General features: G+C 46.6%; 1 protein-coding gene across 2 annotated transcripts in view; it reads right to left on the reverse strand.

Annotated features, from left to right (window-relative positions):
- Positions 1-23101, reverse strand: part of DNAI1 (dynein axonemal intermediate chain 1) — a 524712-nt gene that overhangs the window by 348141 nt on the left and 153470 nt on the right. For both annotated transcript variants that reach the window (XM_030192851.1, XM_030192850.1), the window contains exon 7: positions 19405-19530. In XM_030192851.1, the coding sequence (XP_030048711.1) occupies positions 19405-19530 (126 nt within the window). The remainder of the gene's footprint in view (positions 1-19404; positions 19531-23101) is intronic.

The following is a 23101-nucleotide window of genomic DNA, read 5'->3' on the forward strand; positions in this document are numbered from 1 at the left end:
GAGTTGAACTGCGCTGCGCACGGGAAGGCAGCAACCAGAGCCAGCAGCCGCGCATGCGCATATAGGCCCCAACGCGACTACGCGAGAGAGGTGAGGTTTAAATTTATATTTTTTAATTGACTCGGCCGGCAGCGGCGCCCCTGAAAGGCAGGCGCCCCCCTGCCATGCTTACCCTGCTGAGTGGGTTAGCACGGCCCTGAGGGTGCAGATAAGAGAGATTTACCCAGTGAACTGAGGGAGAGATGAGAGTGGAGAGGTACTGAGGAGCTGCAGAGTGAATGCACTTATAGGTCAATAAGAGGTTATACACTCACCAGTAGCCTGTGAATATATAAGTTGCTTTGAATACTGGCTCGCACGTTACTAGAAAAATGAAGTACACCAGGTAGTCATCATAACAGTGTGAGCCAAGAACAATGAAATCTGTGATTGCCTCTCAGCTTCCAGGTCCCACCACATCCACTACTCAATGAAGCACGAGATACTCTGCTCCTCTACCTGGCATGTTTTTTCTCCTCCACACATATTCAGTTTTCAGAGTTGATCGATCAGATCTCTTTTGTTTAGAGACAAGAACATGAATTGAGGCTGTGGGGTGGCTGATTTGGGAGTAACATCAAGAAATACTTCTTCATTGAGAAGGTGGTGGACGCCTGGAATAACATCTTGGGAGAGGTGGTGCAGACAAAAACAGGAGTCCTTTTACTAAGGTGCACTGAAAAATGGTCTGCGCTAGTGTAGGCATGTGTTTCAGGCGCGCGCAGATCTATTTTTCAGCGTGCCTGTAAAGAAGACCTTTTTTAAATTTTTGCCAAAAATGGATGTCTGGCAAAATCAAAATTGGCATGCGTCCATTTTGGGTCTGAGACTTTACCGCCACCCATTCACTTAGCAGTAAGGTCTCACACATTAGCCGTGCAGTAATTAAATTCGCAAACGACACAAAATTATTCAGGGTCGTCAAGTCACAGGAAGAGTGTGAAAGATTATAGGAGGACCTCGCGAGACTGGGGGATTGGGCGTCCAAGTGGCAGATGAAGTTCAATGTTGACAAGTGCAAAGTGATGCATGTGGGTAAGAGGAACCCGTATTACAGCTATGCCATGCAAGGTTCCGCGTTAGGAGTTACGGACCTAGAAAGGGATCTGGGAGTCATCGTTGATAAGACGTTAAAAACATCTGCTCAGTGTGCTGCGGCGGCTAAGAAAGCGCACAGAATGTTGAGTATTATTAGGAAAGGGATGGAAAACAAACACGAGGATATTATAATGCCGTTGTATCGCTCCATGGTGTGACCGCACCTTGAGTATTTTGTCCAAATCTGGTCGCCGCATCTCAAAAAAGATATAAAGGAATTAGAAAAGGTGCAGATAAAAGGGAATGGAACGACTTCCCTATGAGGAAAGGCTGAGAAGGTTAGGGCTCTTCAGCTTAGAGAAAAGGCGGCTGAGGGGTGATATGAAAAAAGTATACAAGATAATGAGCGGACAGATGTGAAGCGTTTGTTTACACTTTCAAACAACAACAAAACCAGGGGACACAAGATGAAGCTAGAATATGGTAGATTTAAAACAAATAGGAGAAAGTTTTTCTTTACTCAGCGTGTAGTTAGACTCTGGAACTCGTTGCTGGAGAATGTAGTGACAGCAGCTGGCCTTACGGAATTTAAAGGGGGTTTGTACAGATTCCTGAGGGAAAAGTCCATTGAACATTATTACATTTTTTTTTTGGGGGGGTGGGGGGGTTGCCAAGTTCTTGAAGCCTGGATTGGCCGCTGTTGGAGACAGGATGCTGGGCTTGATGAACCCTTGGTCTTTTCCCAGTATGGCAGTGCTTATGTACTTATGTACGTGTGTATAAAGCGAATGCTACATACCTGTAGAAGGTATTCTCCGAGGACAGCAGGCTGATTGTTCTCACTGATGGGTGACGTCCACGGCAGCCCCTCCAATCGGAACACTTTCTAGCAAAGTCCTTTGCTAGTCCTCGCGCGCCGATGCGCACTGCGCATGCGCGGCCGTCTTCCCGCCCGAACCGGCTCGTGCCGGCCAGTCTCATATGTAGCAAGACAAAGAGAAGGGAAGACACAACTCCAAAGGGGAGGCGGGCGGGTTTGTGAGAACAATCAGCCTGCTGTCCTCGGAGAATACCTTCTACAGGTATGTAGCATTCGCTTTTTCCGAGTACAAGCAGGCTGCTTGTTCTCACTGATGGGGTATCCCTAGCCCCCAGGCTCACTCAAAACAACAACCATGGTCAATTGGGCCTCGCAACGGCGAGGACATAACTGAGATTGACCTAAAAAATTTACCAACTAACTGAGAGTGCAGCCTGGAACAGAACAAACATGGGCCTAGGGGGGTGGAGTTGGATTCTAAAACCCGAACAGATTCTGAAGCACTGACTGCCCGAACCGACTGTCGCGTCGGGTATCCTGCTGCAGGCAGTAATGAGATGTGAATGTGTGGACAGAAGACCACGTCGCAGCTTTGCAAATCTCTTCAATAGTGGCTGACTTCAAGTGAGCTACCGACGCTGCCATGGCTCCAACATTATGAGCCGTGACATGACCCTCAAGAGCCAGCCCAGCCTGGGCGAAAGTGAAGGAAATGCAATCTGCTAGCCAATTGGATATGGTGCGTTTTCCCACAGCCACTCCCCTCCTGTTGGGATCAAAAGAAACAAACAATTGGGCGGACTGTCTGTTGGGCTGTGTCCGCTCCAGATAGAAGGCCAATGCTCTCTTGCAGTCCAATGTGTGCAGCTGACGTTCAGCAGGGCAGGAATGAGGACGGGGAAAGAATGTTGGCAAGACAATTGACTGGTTCAGATGGAACTCCGACACAACCTTTGGCAAGAACTTAGGGTGAGTGCGGAGGACTACTCTGTTATGATGAAATTTTGTGTAAGGGGCCTGGGCTACCAGGGCCTGAAGCTCACTGACTCTACGAGCTGAAGTAACTGCCACCAAGAAAATGACCTTCCAGGTCAAGTACTTCAGATGGCAGGAATTCAGTGGCTCAAAAGGAGGTTTCATCAGCTGGGTGAGAACGACATTGAGATCCCATGACACTGTAGGAGGCTTGACAGGGGGCTTTGACAAAAGCAAACCTCTCATGAAGCGAACAATTAAAGGCTGTCCTGAGATCGGCTTACCTTCCACACGGTAATGATATGCACTGATTGCACTAAGGTGACCCTTACAGAGTTGGTCTTGAGACCAGACTCAGACAGGTGCAGAAGGTATTCAAGCAGGGTCTGTGTAGGACAAGAGCGAGGATCTAGGGCCTTGCTGTCACACCAGACGGCAAACCTCCTCCACAGAAAGAAGTAACTCCTCTTAGTGGAATCTTTCCTGGAAGCAAGCAAGATGCGGGAGACACCCTCTGACAGACCCAAAGAGGCAAAGTCTACGCTCTCAACATCCAGGCCGTGAGAGCCAGAGACCGGAGGTTGGGATGCAGAAGCGCCCCTTCGTCCTGTGTGATGAGGGTCGGAAAACACTCCAATCTCCACGGTTCTTCGGAGGACAACTCCAGAAGAAGAGGGAACCAGATCTGACGCGGCCAAAAAGGAGCAATCAGAATCATGGTGCCTCGATCTTGCTTGAGTTTCAACAAAGTCTTCCCCACCAGAGGTATGGGAGGATAAGCATACAGCAGACCCTCCCCCCAGTCCAGGAGGAAGGCATCCGATGCCAGTCTGCCGTGGGCCTGAAGCCTGGAACAGAACTGAGGGACTTTGTGGTTGGCTCGAGATGCGAAGAGATCCACCAAGGGGGTGCCCCACACCTGGAAGATCTGTCGCACTACACGGGAATTGAGCGACCACTCGTGAGGTTGCATAATCCTGCTCAACCTGTCGGCCAGACTGTTGTTTACGCCTGCCAGATATGTGGCTTGGAGCACCATGCCGTGACGGCGAGCCCAGAGCCACATGCTGATGGCTTCCTGACACAGGGGGCGAGATCCGGTGCCCCCCTGCTTGTTGACGTAATACATGGCAACCTGGTTGTCTGTCTGAATTTGGATAATTTGGTGGGACAGCCGATCTCTGAAAGCCTTCAGAGCGTTCCAGATCGCTCGTAACTCCAGAAGATTGATCTGCAGATCGCGTTCCTGGAGGGACCAGCTTCCTTGGGTGTGAAGCCCATCGACATGAGCTCCCCATCCCAGGAGAGACGCATCCGTGGTCAGCACTTTTTGTGGCTGAGGAATTTGGAAAGGACGTCCCAGAGTCAAATTGGACCAAATCGTCCACCAATATAGGGATTTGAGAAAACTCGTGGACAGGTGGATCACGTCTTCTAGGTCCCCAGCAGCCTGAAACCACTGGGAAGCTAGGGTCCATTGAGCAGATCTCATGTGAAGGCGGGCCATGGGAGTCACATGAACTGTGGAGGCCATGTGGCCCAACAATCTCAACATCTGCCGAGCTGTGATCTGCTGGGACGCTCGCACCCGCGAGACGAGGGACAACAAGTTGTTGGCTCTCATCTCTGGAAGATAGGCGCGAGCCGTCCGAGAATCCAGCAGAGCTCCTATGAATTCGAGTTTCTGCACTGGGAGAAGATGGGACTTTGGATAATTTATCACAAACCCCAGTAGCTCCAGGAGGCGAATAGTCATCTGCATGGACTGCAGGGCTCCTGCCTCGGATGTGCTCTTCACCAGCCAATCGTCGAGATATGGGAACACGTGCACCCCCAGCCTGCGAAGTGCCGCTGCTACTACAGCTAAGCACTTTGTGAACACTCTGGGCGCAGAGGCGAGCCCAAAGGGTAGCACACAGTACTGGAAGTGATGTGTGCCCAGCTGAAATCGCAGATACTGTCTGTGAGCTGGCAGTATCGGGATGTGCGTGTAGGCATCCTTCAAGTCCAGAGAGCATAGCCAATCGTTTTGCTGAATCATGGGGAGAAGGGTGCCCAGGGAAAGCATCCTGAACTTTTCTTTGACCAGATATTTGTTCAGGGCCCTTAGGTCTAGGATGGGACGCATCCCCCCTGTTTTCTTTTCCACAAGGAAGTACCTGGAATAGAATCCCAGCCCTTCTTGCCCGGATGGCACGGGCTCGACCGCATTGGCGCTGAGAAGGGCGGAGAGTTCCTCTGCAAGTACCTGCTTGTGTTGGAAGCTGTAAGATTGAGCTCCCGGAGGACAATTTGGAGGTTTTGAGGCCAAATTGAGGGTGTATCCTTGCCGGACTATTTGGAGAACCCACTGATCGGAGGTTATGAGAGGCCACCTTAGGTGAAAAGCTTTCAACCTCCCCCCGACTGGTAGGTCGCCCGGCACTGACACTTGGATGTCGGCTATGCTCTGCTGGAGCCAGTCAAAAGCTCGCCCCTTGCTTTTGTTGGGGAGCCACGGGGCCTTGCTGAGGCGCACGCTGCTGACGAGAGCGAGCGCGCTGGGGCTTAGCCTGGGCCGCAGGCTGTCGAGAAGGAGGATTGTACCTACGCTTACCAGAAGAGTAGGGAACAGTCTTCCTTCCCCAAAAAATCTTCTACCTGTAGAGGTAGAGGCTGAAGGCTGCCGGCGGGAGAACTTGTCGAATGCGGTGTCCCGCTGGTGGAGCTGCTCTACCACCTGTTCGACTTTCTCTCCAAAAATATTATCCGCACGGCAAGGCGAGTCCGCAATCCGCTGCTGGATTCTATTCTCCAGGTCGGAGGCACGCAGCCATGAGAGTCTACGCATCACCACACCTTGAGCAGCGGCCCTGGACGCAACATCAAAGGTGTCATACACCCCTCTGGCCAGGAATTTTCCTGCACGCCTTCAGCTGCCTGACCACCTCCTGAAATGGCTTGGCTTGCTCAGGGGGGAGCTTATCCACCAAGCCCGCCAACTGCCGCACATGTTCCGCATGTGTATGCTCGTGTAGAGCTGGTACGACTGAATTTTGGCCACGAGCATAGAAGAATGGTAGGCCTTCCTCCCAAAGGAGTCCAAGGTTCTAGAGTCCTTGCCCGGGGGCGCCGAAGCATGCTCCCTAGAACTCTTGGCCTTCTTTAGGGCCAAATCCACAACTCCAGAGTCGTGAGGCAACTGAGTGCGCATCAGCTCTGGGTCCCCATGGATTCGGTACTGGGACTCAATCTTCTTGGGGATGTGGGATTACTTAATGGCTTGGTCCAGTTCGCCAGCAATGTCTTTTTGAGGACATGATGCATGGGTACTGTGGACGCTTCCTTAGGTGGAGAAGGATAGTCCAGGAGCTCAAACATTTCAGCCCTGGGCTCGTCCTCCACAACCACCGGGAAGGGGATGGCCGTAGACATCTCCCGGACAAAGGAAGCGAAAGACAGACTCTCGGGGGGAGAAAGCTGTCTTTCAGGAGAGGGTAGTGGATCAGAAGGGAGACCCTCAGACTCCTCGTCAGAGAAATATCTGATGTCTTCTTCTTCTTCCCACGAGGCCTCACCATCGGTGTCAGACACAAGTTCACGGACCTGCATCTGCAACCGTGCCCGGCTCGACTCCGTGGACCCACGGCCACGGTGGGAGCGTCGAGAGGTAGACTCCCTCGTCCGCACCGGCGAAGCTCCCTCCGCCGACGTAGTCGGGGAGCCTTCCTGGGAGGCTACCGCAGTCGGTACCACACGCGGCACCGACGCCGGAGACCTCACCCCGGGCAATGGGCCAGCCGGCGCCTCGCTCGACGGTACCGGTGGCGCAAGCACCCCCGGTACCGGAGGGGTAGGGCGCAACAGCTCTCCCAGGATCTCTGGGAGAACGGCCTGGAGACTCTCGTTCAGAGCGGCTGTAGAAAAAGGCATGGAAGCCGATGCAGGCGTCGATGTCAGAGTCTGTTCCGGGTGTGGAGGCTGTTCCGGGCTGTCCAAAGGGGAGCGCACCGACACCTCTTGAACAGAGGGCGAGCGGTCCTCTCGGTGCCGATGCCTACTGGGTGCCGACTCCCTCGGCGACCCAGAGCTCTCGGTGCCGACCCGGGAAGGGGACCGGTGACGATGCTTCTTCGACTTCTTGGGACGAAGCATGTCACCGGAGCTTCCCGGCACCGACGAGGAGGACGTAGAATCCAGCCGTCGCTTCCTCGGGGCCGAGACCGAAGGAGGTCGGTCTCGGGGGGGCTGTACCGCAGGAGCCCTCGGGATGGGGGGAGACCCACCCGAAGGCTCACCGCCACCAGCAGGGGAATGGACAGCCCTCACCTGCACTCCAGACGAAGCACCACCGTCCGACGACATCAGCAGACGAGGAGGTCTCGATACCACCGACGCCGACGCAGCCTTCCGATGTCGCCCCGATGCAGAGGGCCGATGCCTCGATGCACTCGATGCAATCGGGGGCGAAGATGAAGGTCCAGGCGCCGACGACGTCGAAGCAGTCGATACTCCCGGTGCCGATGCCGACGAAGAGCCCGAGAACAAAATGTTCCACTGGGCTAACCTCGCTACCTGAGTCCGCTTTTGTAAAAGGGAACACAGACTACAGGCCTGAGGGCGGTGCCCAGCCCCCAGACACTGAAGACACGACGCGTGCCTGTCAGTGAGCGAGATTACCCGGGCGCACTGAGTGCACTTCTTGAAGCCGCTGGAAGACTTCGATGTCATGGGCGGAAAAATCGCGCCGGCGAGATCAAAACTTGAAATGGCGAAAATGGCACCGCAAAAATAGGGGGAAGAAAAACTTCGACCGAGGCCTAAATAGGGCCTACCCCAACGACGAAAGAAAACTTACCGGGGCAAAGACTGGAAGTACGGGAAGGGAGAAAACCATAAAGGTCTCCTTCCGACACTTTTTTTTTTTTTTTTTTAGAACGAAGTCGATAAACGACGCGCGAGGTCAACTTTGGGGCTCGAACGGCGAAACACGACCGTACCGAGCGCGGACAAAAGAAGACTGGCCAGCACGAGCCGGTTCGGGTGGAAAGACAGCCGCGCATGCGCGGTGCGCATTGGCGCGCGAGGACTAGCAAAGGACTTTGCTAGAAAGTGTTCCGATTGGAGGGGCTGCCGTGGACGTCACCCATCAGTGAGAACAAGCAGCCTGCTGTCCTCGGAGAATGACGATTACCACCCGGTTTCCACTGCATGCCGGAAAATAAAAATAATTTTCCGGCATGCGTAAAAAATGAAATTACCGCCCAGGCTATGCGGTAGCCGGGCGGTAACTCCAAATTGGCAAGTGCTGGGCACGTGTAGGTGCCTACGTGGCTTAGTAAAAGGGCCCCATAGTGACTGAATTCAAAACCACGTGGGATAAACACAGAGGGGTGAATATTCAGATGGCGGCGGTGAGTGATTTTCTCACAGCCACTGACTTTATATCTGGATATTCAGTGCCGGGCTATGTCCAAGCACCAGCATTGAATATCCAGGGATGTGTGCCTGGCCAGCACTTAACCGGTTAAGTGCCGATAGTCAGCCTTAAACCAGCCAAAGATAGGACTGTTTGTATTGTCCTATTTACAAGGCTCAAACCTCTCCTTGCCTGGTTATAAATCGCTTTGACTATTGACCCAGAGGATCCCTATTTAGAAAGCCTGAAATCAAACAAATAAATGACATTTGCTCTTTAACAGGGCATAGCGGAGTGTAACGTGCAAAGAGCAACAAGCACACTCTGTGCACCTTGTTGGGCAGACTCTATGGTCCACACAGGTCTTAATCTGCTGTTGTTTACAATATTCTATAATGTATTAGGTTTTCACGAATTGAAAGAAATTCCCTGCCTTTCCATTCTTCCCCTTCTTAAAGAAGAAACAGATGAGGCACAGAGAGAAAAGGGTTCACATTAATCTGTGAGCGGCTTGTCTATCTTTAGGAGCTGGAGGTCCACATTGGCTCTCGCTTCCATCAGTGGTTTGATGACAAACACTTAGTTCTGATGTTATGCATTAGTCTGCTTCGGCAGCCTTTTGATAAAACTGTTCTGCAGGATCCCGATGCTGCAACGTCATCTGTCCAAGTATTACAGCTAGTCCAGTTGTTTGTAAACAATCTGCGAGACAGAAAAGGCCTGTCATCAGAGTGCAAAAATTTCAATCTAGTCTCTGGCGCCTGCGGCCCTCTTTAGCCCATATGGAAAAGACAGATGCTTTCAAGTAGATCGCACAGAGGCTAATTGTATAAAGGAGGTGTTTAGATTTAAGTGCCAGGAAAGCACCTATTTGAAGACTACTTTTTAAATATTTATTTATTTACTTACTTAGGGGTCCTTTATGAAGCTGCGGCAAAAGGGGGCCTGGCATCGGTGCGTGTTTTTGATGTGTGCCGAGGCTCTCTTTTACCAGAGTGGGTAAAAGGCAGGGTTTTTTTTTTTTTTTAAAGAAATGGATGTGTGGCAAGCGAAGCACTTGCCACGCACCCATTTCGGGTGGGAGCACTTACTGCCACCCATTGAGGTGGGGGTAAGGGCTCCCACGCTACCCCGGTGGTAACTGGGCAGCGTGTGGCACTGCCCGATTACCACCGGGTACACACCGATGCTACAAAAATAAAAATATTTTTGTACTGGAAATAGCGCGCACTGGGGTGGGAACTATCGCCAGGCTGCTGTGGTAGCCCAGCTGTACTTCCTTTTTAGCGAGCAGTAAGCCCGCCTTGGGCTTATTGCCGCATTGTAAAAGGGCCCATTATTTATTTATTAGGATTTATTTACCAACTTTTGGAAGATATGAATCTAAGGCACTTTACAGGAAGAATAAGGCATAGGCCACAGACAATTATCGCAGTAAAAATATTCAATAACAATATATAATATGGCATAGTATACTACTCACAATATACAGTAAAACATCTTAAAAGAGATATACCGGATAGGAGGGGAGAGATTAAGTACATAAGTAATGCCATACTGGGAAAAGACCAAGGGTCCATCGAGCCCAGCATCTTGTCCACAACAGCGGCCAATCCAGGCCAAGGGCACCTGGCAAGCTTCCCAAACGTACAAACATTCTATACATGTTATTCCTGGAATTTTGGATTTTTCCAAGTCCGTTTAGTAGCGGTTTATGGACTTGTCCTTTAGGAAACCGTCCAACCCCTTTTTAAACTCTGCTAAGCTAACCGCCTTCACCACATTTTCCGGCAATGAATTTCAGAGTTTAATTACATGTTGCGTGAAGAAAAGTTTTCTACGATTTGTTTTAAATTTACTACACTGTAATTTAGTCGCATGCCCCCTAGTCCTAGTATTTTTGGAAAGCGTGAACAAACGCTTCACATCCACCTGTTCCACTCCACTCATTATTTTATATACCTCTATCATGTCTCCCCTCAGCCGTCTCTTCTCCAAGCTGAATAGCCCTAGCCTCCTTAGTCTTTCTTCATAGGGAAGTCGTCCCATCCCCGCTATCATTTTAGTCGCCCTTCGCTGCACCTTTTCCAATTCTACTATATCTTTCTTGAGGTGCGGCGACCAGAATTGAACACAATACTCAAGGTGCGGTCGCACCATGGAGCGATACAACGGCATTATAACATTCTCACACCTGTTTTTCATACCTTTCCTAATAATACCCAACATTCTATTCGCTTTCCTAGCCGCAGCAGCACACTGAGCAGAAGGTTTCAGTGTGTTATCGACGACAACACCCAGATCCCTTTCTTGGTCCGTAACTCCTAATGTGGAACCTTGCATGGCGTAGCTATAATTTGGGTTCTTTTTTCCCACATGCATCACCTTGCATTTGCTCACATTAAACGTCATCTGCCATTTAGCCGCCCAGTAAGCTCGACTCAGAGGGACCTTGGGGTGATGGTTTCCGAGGATCTGAAGTTGAAGAAACAATGCAAAAAGGCAGTGGTCATGACCAGAAGGATGCTAGGCTATATAGAGAGGGGTATAACCAGCAGAAGAAAGGAGGTGTTGATGCCCCTCTGCAAGTCGTTAGAGAGGCCCCACTTGGAGTATTGTGTTCAGTTTTGGAGGCCATATCTTGCTAATATCCTTACTCAACCATAATACCACCTGTATTTGTTTCTTTACCGGACTGGCGAGTGCCTCTACGGTACTATGTATTATCAACTTAGCTTAATTAGATCTCTGTGTTTTCTTATTGCATTTCAGAGATCTAATTAAGCTAAGTTGATTTAAAAATTTCTTTGGCTGAGTTTATGAGTCTGAGATTGAAAACTATAGAACAGTTGTACCTTATACGGAGGTTTTTCTGGCCGATGATGAGGAAGTCCAACCCCATTTTGACCTGTTTTATGTGTCAAGGGGTTTCTCGAGGCATTTTCCTCTGTAAAACCAATCAGTGTATTTGCTACGAGTATTGAGAACCCTATATATTTACATAGAATACGCTTAGACAGTTCTGCACATAAATTCTAATGCCAATTAGTGTCAATAATTGCTTAAATGGCAATTATTGGCGCTAACTGGCTTATTAGCTAATTAAGTTGTGCACATGCAAATCCAGAATATGATTGGATTTGCGCGTTCAACTTAAGTCATGTTATATAGGATCCCAGGGTATATGTGTGCTGATTTGAAAGTATCAGAAACGCCAAAGATTGTTTAAAGAGATACTTTATCTAATTCCTCATGTGTTTTTTGTTTTGTTTTTACAGGAGACGCACTTTAAGCAGAATCATGAGAAACACCTGTCTCATCCTCAATATCCTCATATTTTTTGTTCTTCTGTAGGGGATGCTTCAAAGAAGCGAGAGGTTGCAATTTTGAACCATTCTTGTCTTCAGGTGCAGGTTGTGAAATTTAAACGAGACTCGGAAGGACATTATTTGATTTTAAATCTCTTGCTGGACAATTTTGCTGTCACTTTAGCTTCAATCTATACTCCAAATGAATCCCAGGAAACTTTTTATGTTAACCTGTGCAAGGTGTTTCAGAACTGCCTCTATGGTAAATTGATTGTTGTGGGGGAGACGGAACTTCAATGCTACCTTGCATCCGGATCTTGATCTCTCTGAGGTCCCCATGGGAGCTGATTTTAAGCTCTCGCAGGTTCTGGAAGCCTTCACGCGTGACCTCAGCCTATGTGATTTCTGGCACCTTTTTCATCCTATGTTTCGGGACTACACCTTTCTCTCCCACTCTCACGCATCCTATTCTTGTATAGGTTACATCTTGTAGACACTCTGTTAGCCGAGGAAGCAGGCTCTTCCAAAATTGGTTTTATTACTATTCTGACCGTGGGTCTGCATGGTCATTGTTCCCTCTCTAAGGGAAAAGGTAAAGTTAGAAGATGGATCTTGAATACTCTTCTGCTGCAGGATGACAAGATCATCGCTGGTTATAGAAAATTGCTTCGTGAATATCTGGAAACTAATTTGCACTCTGGCCTTTCTTTGGGAATCATGTGGAATGCCTTAAAGGATTTGTCCGTGGGTATTTTCTGCAGAAGGCTAGTAATCAGGCTAGGACTCAGCGTGCACAACTGGCTCAGTGTTTTTTCTCATATTAGTGATCTGAAGTAGTGCCATAAGGCCTCTGACTCGGTTTTCCATTTTGCAGGAACTGCAGTTACATCATATTATTCTAAACAGTTACAATTTATAAATCAGCAACATCAGCAAACTCATTATGAACATAGCAATAAACTGGGTCGTTCCTTGGCCTTTAAATTGCGGCAGCTTAGGGTAGATTGAATCGTGACTGAATAGATAGGGATGGACTGGAGTGTAAATTTTAAGGGGCTTCGATGTTAGCTTCAGAACTTTGTACAAGAACAGTACTGGGCAGACTTCTACGGTCTGTGCCCTGAGAAAGGCAAGGACAAATCAAACTCAGGTATACATATAAAGTATCACATACCATGTAAATGAGTTTATCTTGTTGGGCAGACTCTATGGACCATACGGTCTTTATCTGCCGTCATTTACTATGTTTACTCTTGGGGTTCTACATGGAATGTTGCTACTAATTGGGATTCCGGAATCTTGTAACGTCTTTAGGATTCCAGAATCTTCAGAACTTTAGTACAAGAACCGCGCTGGGCAGACTTCTACGGTCTGTGCCCTGAGAAAGGCAAGGACAAATCAAACTCGGGTATTCAAACAAAGTCTCACATACCATGTAATGAGTTTATCTTGTTGGGCAGACTGGATGGACCATACAGGTCTTTATCTGCTGTCATTTACTATGTTACTCTTGGGGTTCTACATGGAATGTTACTACTAATTGGGATTCCGGAATCTTGTAACTCTTTAGGATTCCAGAATCTTCAGAACTTTTAGTACAAGAACAGCGCTGGGGCAGACTTCTACGGTCTGTGCCCTGAGAAAGGCAAGGACAAATCAAACTCGGGTATTCAAACAAAGTATCACATACCATGTAAATGAGTTTATCTTGTTGGGCAGACTCGATGGACCATACAGGTCTTTATCTGCCGTCATTTACTATGTTACTCTTTGGGGTTCTACATGGAATGTTGCTAATAATTGGGATTCCGGAATCTTGTAACTCTTTAATCTTCAGAACTTTTAGTACAAGAACAGCGCTGGGCAGACTTCTACGGTCTGTGCCCTGAGAAAGGCAAGGACAAATCAAACTCGGGTATTCAAACAAAGTATCACATACCATGTAAATGAGTTTATCTTGTTGGGCAGACTCGATGGACCATACAGGTCTTTATCTGCCGTCATTTACTATGTTACTCTTTGGGGTTCTACATGGAATGTTGCTACTAATTGGGATTCCGGAATCTTGTAACTCTTTAGGATTCCAGAATCTTCAGAACTTTTAGTACAAGAACAGTGCTGGGCAGACTTCTATGGTCTGTGCCCTGAGAAAGGCAAGGACAAATCAAACTCGGGTATTCAAACAAAGTATCACATACCATGTAAATGAGTTTATCTTGATGGGCAGACTGGATGGACCATACAGGTCTTTATCTGCCGTCATTTACTATGTTACTCTTTGGGGTTCTACATGGAATGTTGCTACTAATTGGGATTCCGGAATCTTGTAACTCTTTAGGATTCCAGAATCTTCAGAACTTTTAGTACAAGAACAGCGCTGGGCAGACTTCTACGGTCTGTGCCCTGAGAAAGGCAAGGACAAATCAAACCGGGTATTCAAACAAAGTATCACATACCATGTAAATGAGTTTATCTTGTTGGGCAGACTGGATGGACCATACAGGTCTTTATCTGCTGTCATTTACTATGTTACTCTTTGGGGTTCTACATGGAATGTTACTACTAATTGGGATTCCGGAATCTTGTAACTCTTTAGGATTCCAGAATCTTCAGAACTTTTAGTACAAGAACAGCGCTGGGCAGACTTCTACGGTCTGTGCCCTGAGAAAGGCAAGGACAAATCAAACTCGGGTATTCAAACAAAGTATCACATACCATGTAAATGAGTTTATCTTGTTGGGCAGACTGGATGGACCATACAGGTCTTTATCTGCCGTCATTTACTATGTTACTCTTTGGGGTTCTACATGGAATGTTGCTAATAATTGGGATTCCGGAATCTTGTAACTCTTTAATCTTCAGAACTTTTAGTACAAGAACAGTGCTGGGCAGATTTCTACGGTCTGTGCCCTGAGAAAGGCAAGGACAAATCAAACTCGGGTATTCAAACAAGTATCACATACCATGTAAATGAGTTTATCTTGTTGGGCAGACTGGATGGACCATACAGGTCTTTATCTGCCGTCATTTACTATGTTACTCTTTGGGGTTCTACATGGAATGTTGCTACTAATTGGGATTCCGGAATCTTGTAACTCTTTAGGATTCCAGAATCTTCAGAACTTTTAGTACAAGAACAGTGCTGGGCAGACTTCTACGGTCTGTGCCCTGATTGTGACTGAATAGATAGGGATGGGCTAGAGTGTACATTTTAAGGGGCTTCGACGTTAGCTTCAGAACTTAGTACAAGAACAGTACTGGGCAGACTTGTACGGTCTGTGCCCTGAGAAAGGCAGGGACAAATCAAACTCGGGTATACATATAAAGTGTCACATACCATGTAAAATGAGTTTATCTTGATGGGCAGACTGGCTGGACCGTACAGGTCTTTATCTGCCGTCATTTACTATGTTACTATGTTAGATTATACCATGCTTAAAGTGGATGATGGGCATGGTCGGTTTTTAACTAAATCTTCTCAGATTCATAAATTTTCTAGGACTATTACCAGACTCTTTATACTAAGGATTCCACTATTAATCCTAAGGCTGTAGAGGTCTGTCTGTTCATCCTCTCCCTAGTTTGACAGAGGCACAGCGCATGCGTATGGAGCGCCCTACTACTCCAGACAAGGTCAATAAAGTTATTAAGCAGCTCCCTGCGTGTAAATCTATGGGCCTTTATGGTCTATCTAATGATTTTAATAAACCCTTTGAAGGCGAACTGGCTTCTTAGTTGGCTGCCCTTCTTAATGAGGTTCATAATGAGGTGGTGCAGGATAGCAGTTATTCCAAAGACAGGAAAGGATAAAACAGCTCGTCAGCTTCGAATACCATTTCTGGCACCGGTATCCCACCCAACTCTTCCTCGGTGAAGACCGAAGCAAAGAATTCATTTAATCTCTCCGCTACGGCTTTGTCTTCCCTGATCGCCCCTTTTACTCCTCGGTCATCTAGCGGTCCAACCAATTCTTTTGCCGGCTTCCTGCTTTTAATATACCTAAAAAAATTTACTATGTGTTTTTGCCTCTTTTTTTGAAGTCCCTCTTAGCCTTCCTTATCAGCGCTTTGCATTTGACTTGACATTCCTTATGCTGTTTCTTATTATTTTCAGTCTGTTCCTTCTTCTATTTTCTGAAGGATTTTCTTTTACCTCTAATAGCTTCCTTCACTTTTTAACCACATTTGGTCTTCCGTCCTCCTTTTTCAATACGCAGAATATATTTGGCCTAGGCTTCCAGGATGGTGTTTTTGAACAGCATCCATGCCTGATGTAAATTTTTGACCCTCGCAGTTGCTCCTCTTATGGTTTTTTTTCACTGTTCTTCTCATTTTATCAGTCTCCTTATTTAAAGTTAAACGCTAACGTATTTGATTTCCTATGTATACTTACTTCAAAGCTAATATCAAATCTGATCATATTATGATCACTGTTATCAAGCGGCCCCAGCACTATTACCTCCCGCACCAGATCATGCGCTCCACTAAAGACTAGGTCTAGAATTTTTCCTTCTCTAGTCGGCTCCTGTACCAGCTGCTCCATAAAGCTGTCCTTGATTTCATCAAGGAAGTTTACCTCCCTAGCGTGCCCCAATGTTACATTTACCCAGTCAATATCGGGGTAATTTAAATCACCCATTATTATTGTGTTGCCCAATTTGTTTGCGTCCCTAATTTCCTTGAACATTTCTGTATCCATCTGTTCATCCTGGCCAGGCAGACGGTAGTACATTCCTATCACTATCCTTTTCCCCTTTACACATGGAATTTCAATCCACAGTGATTCCAAGAAGTGTTTTGTTTCCTGCAGAATTTTCAATCTATTTGATTCAAGGCTCTCCTTAATATACAATGCTACCCCTCCACCAATTCGATCCACCCTATCACTACGATATAATTTGTACCCCAGTATGACAGTGTCCCACTGGTTATCCTCCTTCCACCAGGTCTTAGAGATGCCTATTATATCTAATTTTTCATTTAGTGCAATATATTCTAACTCTCCGATCTTACTTAGGCTCCTGGCATTCGCATATAGACATTTCAAACTATGTTTGTTGTTCCTATTTACATCATGCTTAGTACTTGACAGTATTAATTTGCAATCTTTTGTCTGATTTGATTTTTATTTAAAGACACCTGATCTACTACGGTCTCTTTTGCAATCTCACTATCAGGATACCCTATCTTCCCTGTTTTGGTGATATCTTTGGAAGATACCTTATCTCGAACCATGCGCTTTTGAGCGACTGTCGGCATTCCCCCCATCTCTAGTTTAAAAGCTGCTCTATTTCCTTTTTAAATGCCGACGCCAGCAGCCTGGTCCCACCCTGGTTAAGGTGGTGCCCATCCTTTCGGAATAGGCTCCCCCTTCCCCAGAATGTTGCCCAGTTCCTAACAAATCTAAAACCCTCCTCCCTGCACCATCGTTTCATCCATGCATTGAGACTCTGGAGCTCTACCTGTCTCTTGGGCCCTGCGCGTGGAACGAGTTTGCCTTAGGATTAAAGCATAACATGTATTGCACTGAATAAAGGACTTAGTGATGTGATTCACAAGTGTAAAAACAAGTTTAGGGGTAACAAGGTATAAGATTGACCAATTATGGTGTAATGAAGATACTTGTCCCTTGACTGCCCTATATAAAGGGAGTTCACCTAGGGGAGGGTGGGAGGGACTAGGACACAGGTAACCTCAGTTACCAATCAAACCAATTCTGAAAATGCCCAGCGTAGCTCACTGCTCCCAAGTTAAAGTGAAGTTCTGGTGTTTTTTTTTCTCGAACTACACAGTTGTACACAAATTGCCCCTCCTCCCAAGGTATGAGTCACTAGGTGCTATGTAACCAAATTGATTTAATTAGGTCTCTGGCACTGAAGATTCAAAACCCAATTCTAATAAACACAACTTTAAGACAGATACCAGAACCAGAGTCACCAAATCTTGTGTAACCAAGTTAATTGGATTAAGTCACTTGGCACAGGTACAAAACACAGTTCTAAAGAGCACCTTTAAGACAATTGCAGCATAAAAATATGAAATCACTGGCACAGAAGTTCAACACAGTTCAAATAAGAAACTACCAGCATAAAATTATGAAATCACAATGCAACAACAATTGTAAGTTATCCTATATAATAATTCTCACCTCCAATGTTCTGACTTGCTGCCTGGGACCGCGGCTCATTCCGAGTTGGTCAGGATGGCTCCGTAGATCAGGCTGACATCACCGTAGCCATTATGATGTCAACTTCAGAACCCGGGGGAAAAAAACCATGCCTCACAGCTGATCCATGTCCAGAGGAGGGTCGCTGGACATGGGTGGCTGGAGGGGGGGCAGGGGAGAGAGGAGGGTCGCTGGGCATGGGTGGCTGGAGGGGGGCAGGGGAGAGAGGAGGGTCGCTGGACATGGGGTGGCTGGAGGGGGGCAGGGGAGAAAGGAGGGTCGCTGGACATGAGTGGCTGGAGGGGGGCAGGGGAGAGAGGAGGGTCGCTGGACATGGGTGGCTGGAGGGGGGGAGGGGAGAGAGGAGGGTCGCTGGACATGGGGTGGCTGGAGGGGGGGCAGGGGAGAAAGGAGGGTCGCTGGACATGGGTGGCTGGAGGGAGGCAGGGGAGAGAGGAGGGTCGCTGGACATGGGTGGCTGGAGGGGGGCAGGGGAGAGAGGAAGGTTGCTAGACATGGGTGGCTGCAGGGGGGGCAGGGGAGAGAGGAGGGTCGCTGGACATGGGTGGCTGCAGGGGGGGCAGGGAGAGAGGAGGGTCGCTGGACATGGGTGGCTGCAGGGGGGGCAGGGGAGAGAGGAAGGTTGCTAGACATGGGTGGATGCAGGGGGGGCAGGGGAGAGAGGAGGGTCGCTGGACATGGGTGGCTGCAGGGGGGGGCAGGGGGATAGGAAGGTCGGTGGACACGGGTAGCTGCAGGGGAGCCGAGGAAAACCTTGCTAGCGCCCATTTCATTTGTGTCAGAAATGGGCCTTTTTTACTAGTAGGCAATAAGATAGAAAAGTTTAGAGAGGACAGATCCTCAACAAGTGAAAGGACGGGGTTTTTTTTTTTTTTTTGTGGAGTCAACAGTTTTATCAGAAAGATTTTAGGACACAGGTAACCTCAGTTACCAATCAAACCAATTCTGAAAATGCCCAGCGTAGCTCACAGCTCCCAAGGTAAAGATTTTAGATTTTGGCCAGTAACTTTTGAGCTTGTCCTGGTCAATGTTCTTTAGCCGAGGATGCACCAATGCCCTTTTTAATGCTGTTGACAGTTGCCCATTACGTTCACGCTTTTTGAGGCCCCTTCTATAAAGCTTCTGATTACCTGCTGCACTACCTTTTCTGGGGAGGGGTCATACCAATGTAAGGGTCCAAAACATGCCTATATTTTAGACACAAAGACTTACACCAGTCATAGAGCTGGTGTAAATGTTTACACTAGATTGTAAAAGACTACACAAAGATTACATGATTTTATTATCTACATGAGGAATTATGTGTCCTGCTCACACTCCATCCAAACTCTTCTATGTGAATGCTATCCACAAAGTACGTACCACCAGCTCTTTCAAAAAACACTTAGCTTGAAACTGCTCATTTACATGCCTATGCATTTCACATACACACATAAATCACTAGAATACAGGCATTAAAACGTGTTCTTGTTAACTAAAACTAGGCAACGCCTTAAGAAAGTACCCCACAATGCTCAGTTTCTATTACAAATGGTTATTGGTGAGGTGGTCAGTATTAAAGACTTGTTGTTTTCTCAAAAGCAAAACTGTATTTTTATTTAAAAGCATGACAGGCAAAAGCAAAACAAATGAGCTCATACCCGGCTTGGGTTGTTATATGTCTGTGAAGCTCTTTCACTGAAGTTGAATTGGTTGGTGAGCTTCTGTTCTTTCTTCCCCTTGGCAGCAACGTCTATCACTTCTACAGGTTCTACAGCATCAATTTCCTGGAAACAAAAGTAGAGGAGTGTGGTAGCCGTGTTAGTCCACTCTTAAGGTTATCAATAGAAATCAAGCAAAATAAAACATGGAAAAGAAAATAAGATGATACCTTTTTTATTGGACATAACTTAATACATTTCTTGATTAGCTTTCGAAGGTTGCCCTTCTTCCTCAGATCGGAAATAAGCAAATGTGCTAGCTGACAGTGTATATAAGTGAAAACATTCAAGCATTACTATGACAGTAAAATAGATACCATTGGAGATTCTACATGGAATGTTGCTACTATTGGAGATTCTACATGGAATGTTGCTATTCCACTAGCAACATTCCATGTAGAAGGCTGCGCAGGCTTCTGTTTCTGTGAGTCTGACGTCCTGCACATACGTGCAGGACGTCAGACTCACAGAAGCAGAAGCCTGCGCGGCCACATTGGTGATCTACAAGGGCCGACTTCTACATGGAATGTTGCTAGTGGAATAGCAACATTCCATGTAGAATCTATAGAAATCAAACAAAATAAAACATGGAAAAGAAAATAAGATGATACCTTTTTTATTGCACATAACTTAATACATTTCTTGATTAGCTTTCGAAGGTTGCCCTTCTTCGTCAGATCGGAAATAAGCAAATGTGCTAGCTGTCAGTGTATATAAGTGAAAACATTCAAGCATTACTATGACAGTCTGACAGGGTGGGAGGATGGGGGTGGGTCGGAGGTATGCATGGGGACATCAAAGCATATCATTGATATTGTAACAGGATGGGTGTGGATAGGTGAGGGGTGGGGTGATCAACAGAGACATGGTGTGGGTGCCAGTAGGGTTCCCACACCTGTTGGTCAGCATTTTACAGGACCAGGACACTGTACCAGTGACTTCACAGTGAGAATCCTGAAAGGTAACTTTAAAACCATACAAGAACGTAAGACCTTTGAAGTCAGAATGATTGAATATTTTAACACCCAACAGAAAGGACTTAACAAGGATCTGGGGTTCCTAGCCCATTATAAACCATAAAGCTGTATGTCTCTGTTGATCACCCCATCCCTCACCTATCCACACCCATCCTGTTAGAATATCAATGATATGCTTTGATGTCCCCATGCATACCTCCGACCCACCCCCCTCCTCCCACCCTGTCAGACTGTCATAGTAATGCTTGAAGGTTTTCACTTATATACACTGTCAGCTAGCACATTTGCTTATTTCCCATCTGAGGAAGAAGGGCAACCTTCGAAAGCTAATCAAGAAATGTATTAAGTTATGTCCAATAAAAAAGGTATCATCTTATTTTCTTTTCCATGTTTTATTTTGTTTGATTTCTATTGATAACCTGGAAACAAAAGAAAGACCAGTTTAACATAATGAGGCCTAACTTTTCCCCACAAGTACAAAACAATAAAAATATGCTTGAATTTAACACTTACTGAACCTGAGTAACAAATAGTTAACATGGACACATGACGGCACAGTGTCAATGCTCTAAGGGATCAAATGGAAGCTGTGTGTTCAATTTCTGAAATTGGCTTCAGTTTCTCTGTAAACACAGCCTTCACAGACCTTGAAAAAATGAGGAAGGAGTCTCATCGTAGCCTATCACCTAACAGCCACACTCATAGGCCAACATAATGGGTTCCACAAAGTGAGCCAATATCAATAAATGCGTGTTAACAATTGATTATTGAAATTAATTGGCCCCAATGAAGGCTATGTTTGTTGAGTAATTCTGAAATCAATTAGTGCAGCTACATTGCCGCCCGATGATTAGTGAATGTTTAGCACGTGAGCCCTTACCACCTCCAAATAGCTGGTGGTAAGGGCTCACATGCTAATATTTTTTACTGGCCATGTGCTAATGGCAACCGTCTATTTTGCCTGTGGGTGAATGTGGACAGATTGTGTTTGAGGGACATAAGGAATGCGGCATGTGAACAATGTGCAATATTATGACTGAGACTGCTGTTTTTAAAGACCCACCAACTAATAGAAATTACTTGCTGTTCATCAATACTAACTGTCAATCTGAGTACATTGTATATTGTATTGTGTGTCCTTGTAAGAAGGTCTACATGGGAGAGACATCTCGGTGACTGAATGTTCGTTTGGGGAACATAAGCATGATTTAATACTCAGAAGATGACGTCTCCACTAGAAGTTCATTGTGCAACTGCAAAACATACTATTGACCAGGGCTTTTTTTGAGGGGTACTTGGGGGTACTGAGTACCGGCACCTTTTCCATTGTCTGCTAAAATTGACCCATGTTGCTCAAGTTTTAATGAAAGAGCTCAGGCTCTACATAGCAATCCTGCCTTGTCATAGATTCTGTGACTGGTTGCAGGGGGCCTGGCTATTGTGGGGTTTGTTTCTCAGTGATTACCCCACCCCTGAAGGGTGGCCAGGCATTTGAGTACAGGCACCTTTTTTGCTAGAAAAAATGCACTGCTATTGACACACTACACTGCACAGTATTACAACAAGTTTTACCATTTTCTAGAGGCAGGCTTAAACAACAAGTTTTGTTACAGTGTGAACAACAGTGGATTTTCTTGTTCAAATCTCTGGCACCATTTGGTTTAAATGCAATAATTGAATGGTGTCAATTTTTTCTAAGAGTTTGTTTGGAGCATTTTCCATCTATTGTTTCTTTAAGAGTTTGAGGAGACCTTTTCCAGTTTGTGGATTGGTGAATGCATGGATGTGTCAGCGTCTGACGTTACATTATCAATATATAGGAGCTTCCAGCGGTTAGACTGTGGCTGCCTCCTACGTTCCGCCAAGTTTGATTTGCGCACGAATGCAGTAAGCATCGTTTTGATGATATTTTGCAAAGTCTTTTCTGCTATTATACTTGATTTATTGTTTTCCTAGATTCACAACTTTCTTTCTGAACACTCTACCAGAACCCTCATCCACACCCTTGTCACCTCTCGTTTAGACTACTGCAATCTGCTTCTTGCTGGCCTCCCACTTAGTCACCTCTCCCCTCTCCAATCGGTTCAAAACTCTGCTGCCCGTCTCGTCTTCCGCCAGGGTCGCTTTACTCATACTACCCCTCTCCTCAAGTCGCTTCACTGGCTCCCTATCCGTTTTCGCATCCTGTTCAAACTTCTTCTACTAACCTATAAATGTACTCACTCTGCTGCTCCCCAGTATCTCGCCACACTCGTCCTTCCCTACACCCCTTCCCGTGCACTCCGCTCCATGGATAAATCCTTCTCCACTACTGCCAACTCCAGACTTCGCGCCTTCTGTCTCGCTGCACCCTACGCCTGGAATAAACTTCCTGAGCCCCTACGTCTTGCCCCATCCTTAACCATCTTTAAATCTAGATTGAAAGCCCACCTCTTTAACATTGCTTTTGACTCGTAACCACTTGTAACCTCTCGCTTCTACCTACCCTCCTCTCCTCTTCCTCTACACATTAATTGATTTGCTTGCTTTGTTTTTTGTCTTTTAGATTGTAAGCTCTTTGAGCAGGGACTGTCTTTCTTCTATGTTTGTGTAGCGCTGCGTACGCCTTGTAGCGCTATAGAAATGTTAAATAGTAGTAGTCTCTTGTAATCAGAGGTGAT

The sequence above is a fragment of the Microcaecilia unicolor genome, chromosome 2, assembly GCF_901765095.1.
Source record: "Microcaecilia unicolor chromosome 2, aMicUni1.1, whole genome shotgun sequence".
Classification (NCBI taxonomy): Eukaryota; Metazoa; Chordata; class Amphibia; order Gymnophiona; family Siphonopidae; genus Microcaecilia; species Microcaecilia unicolor.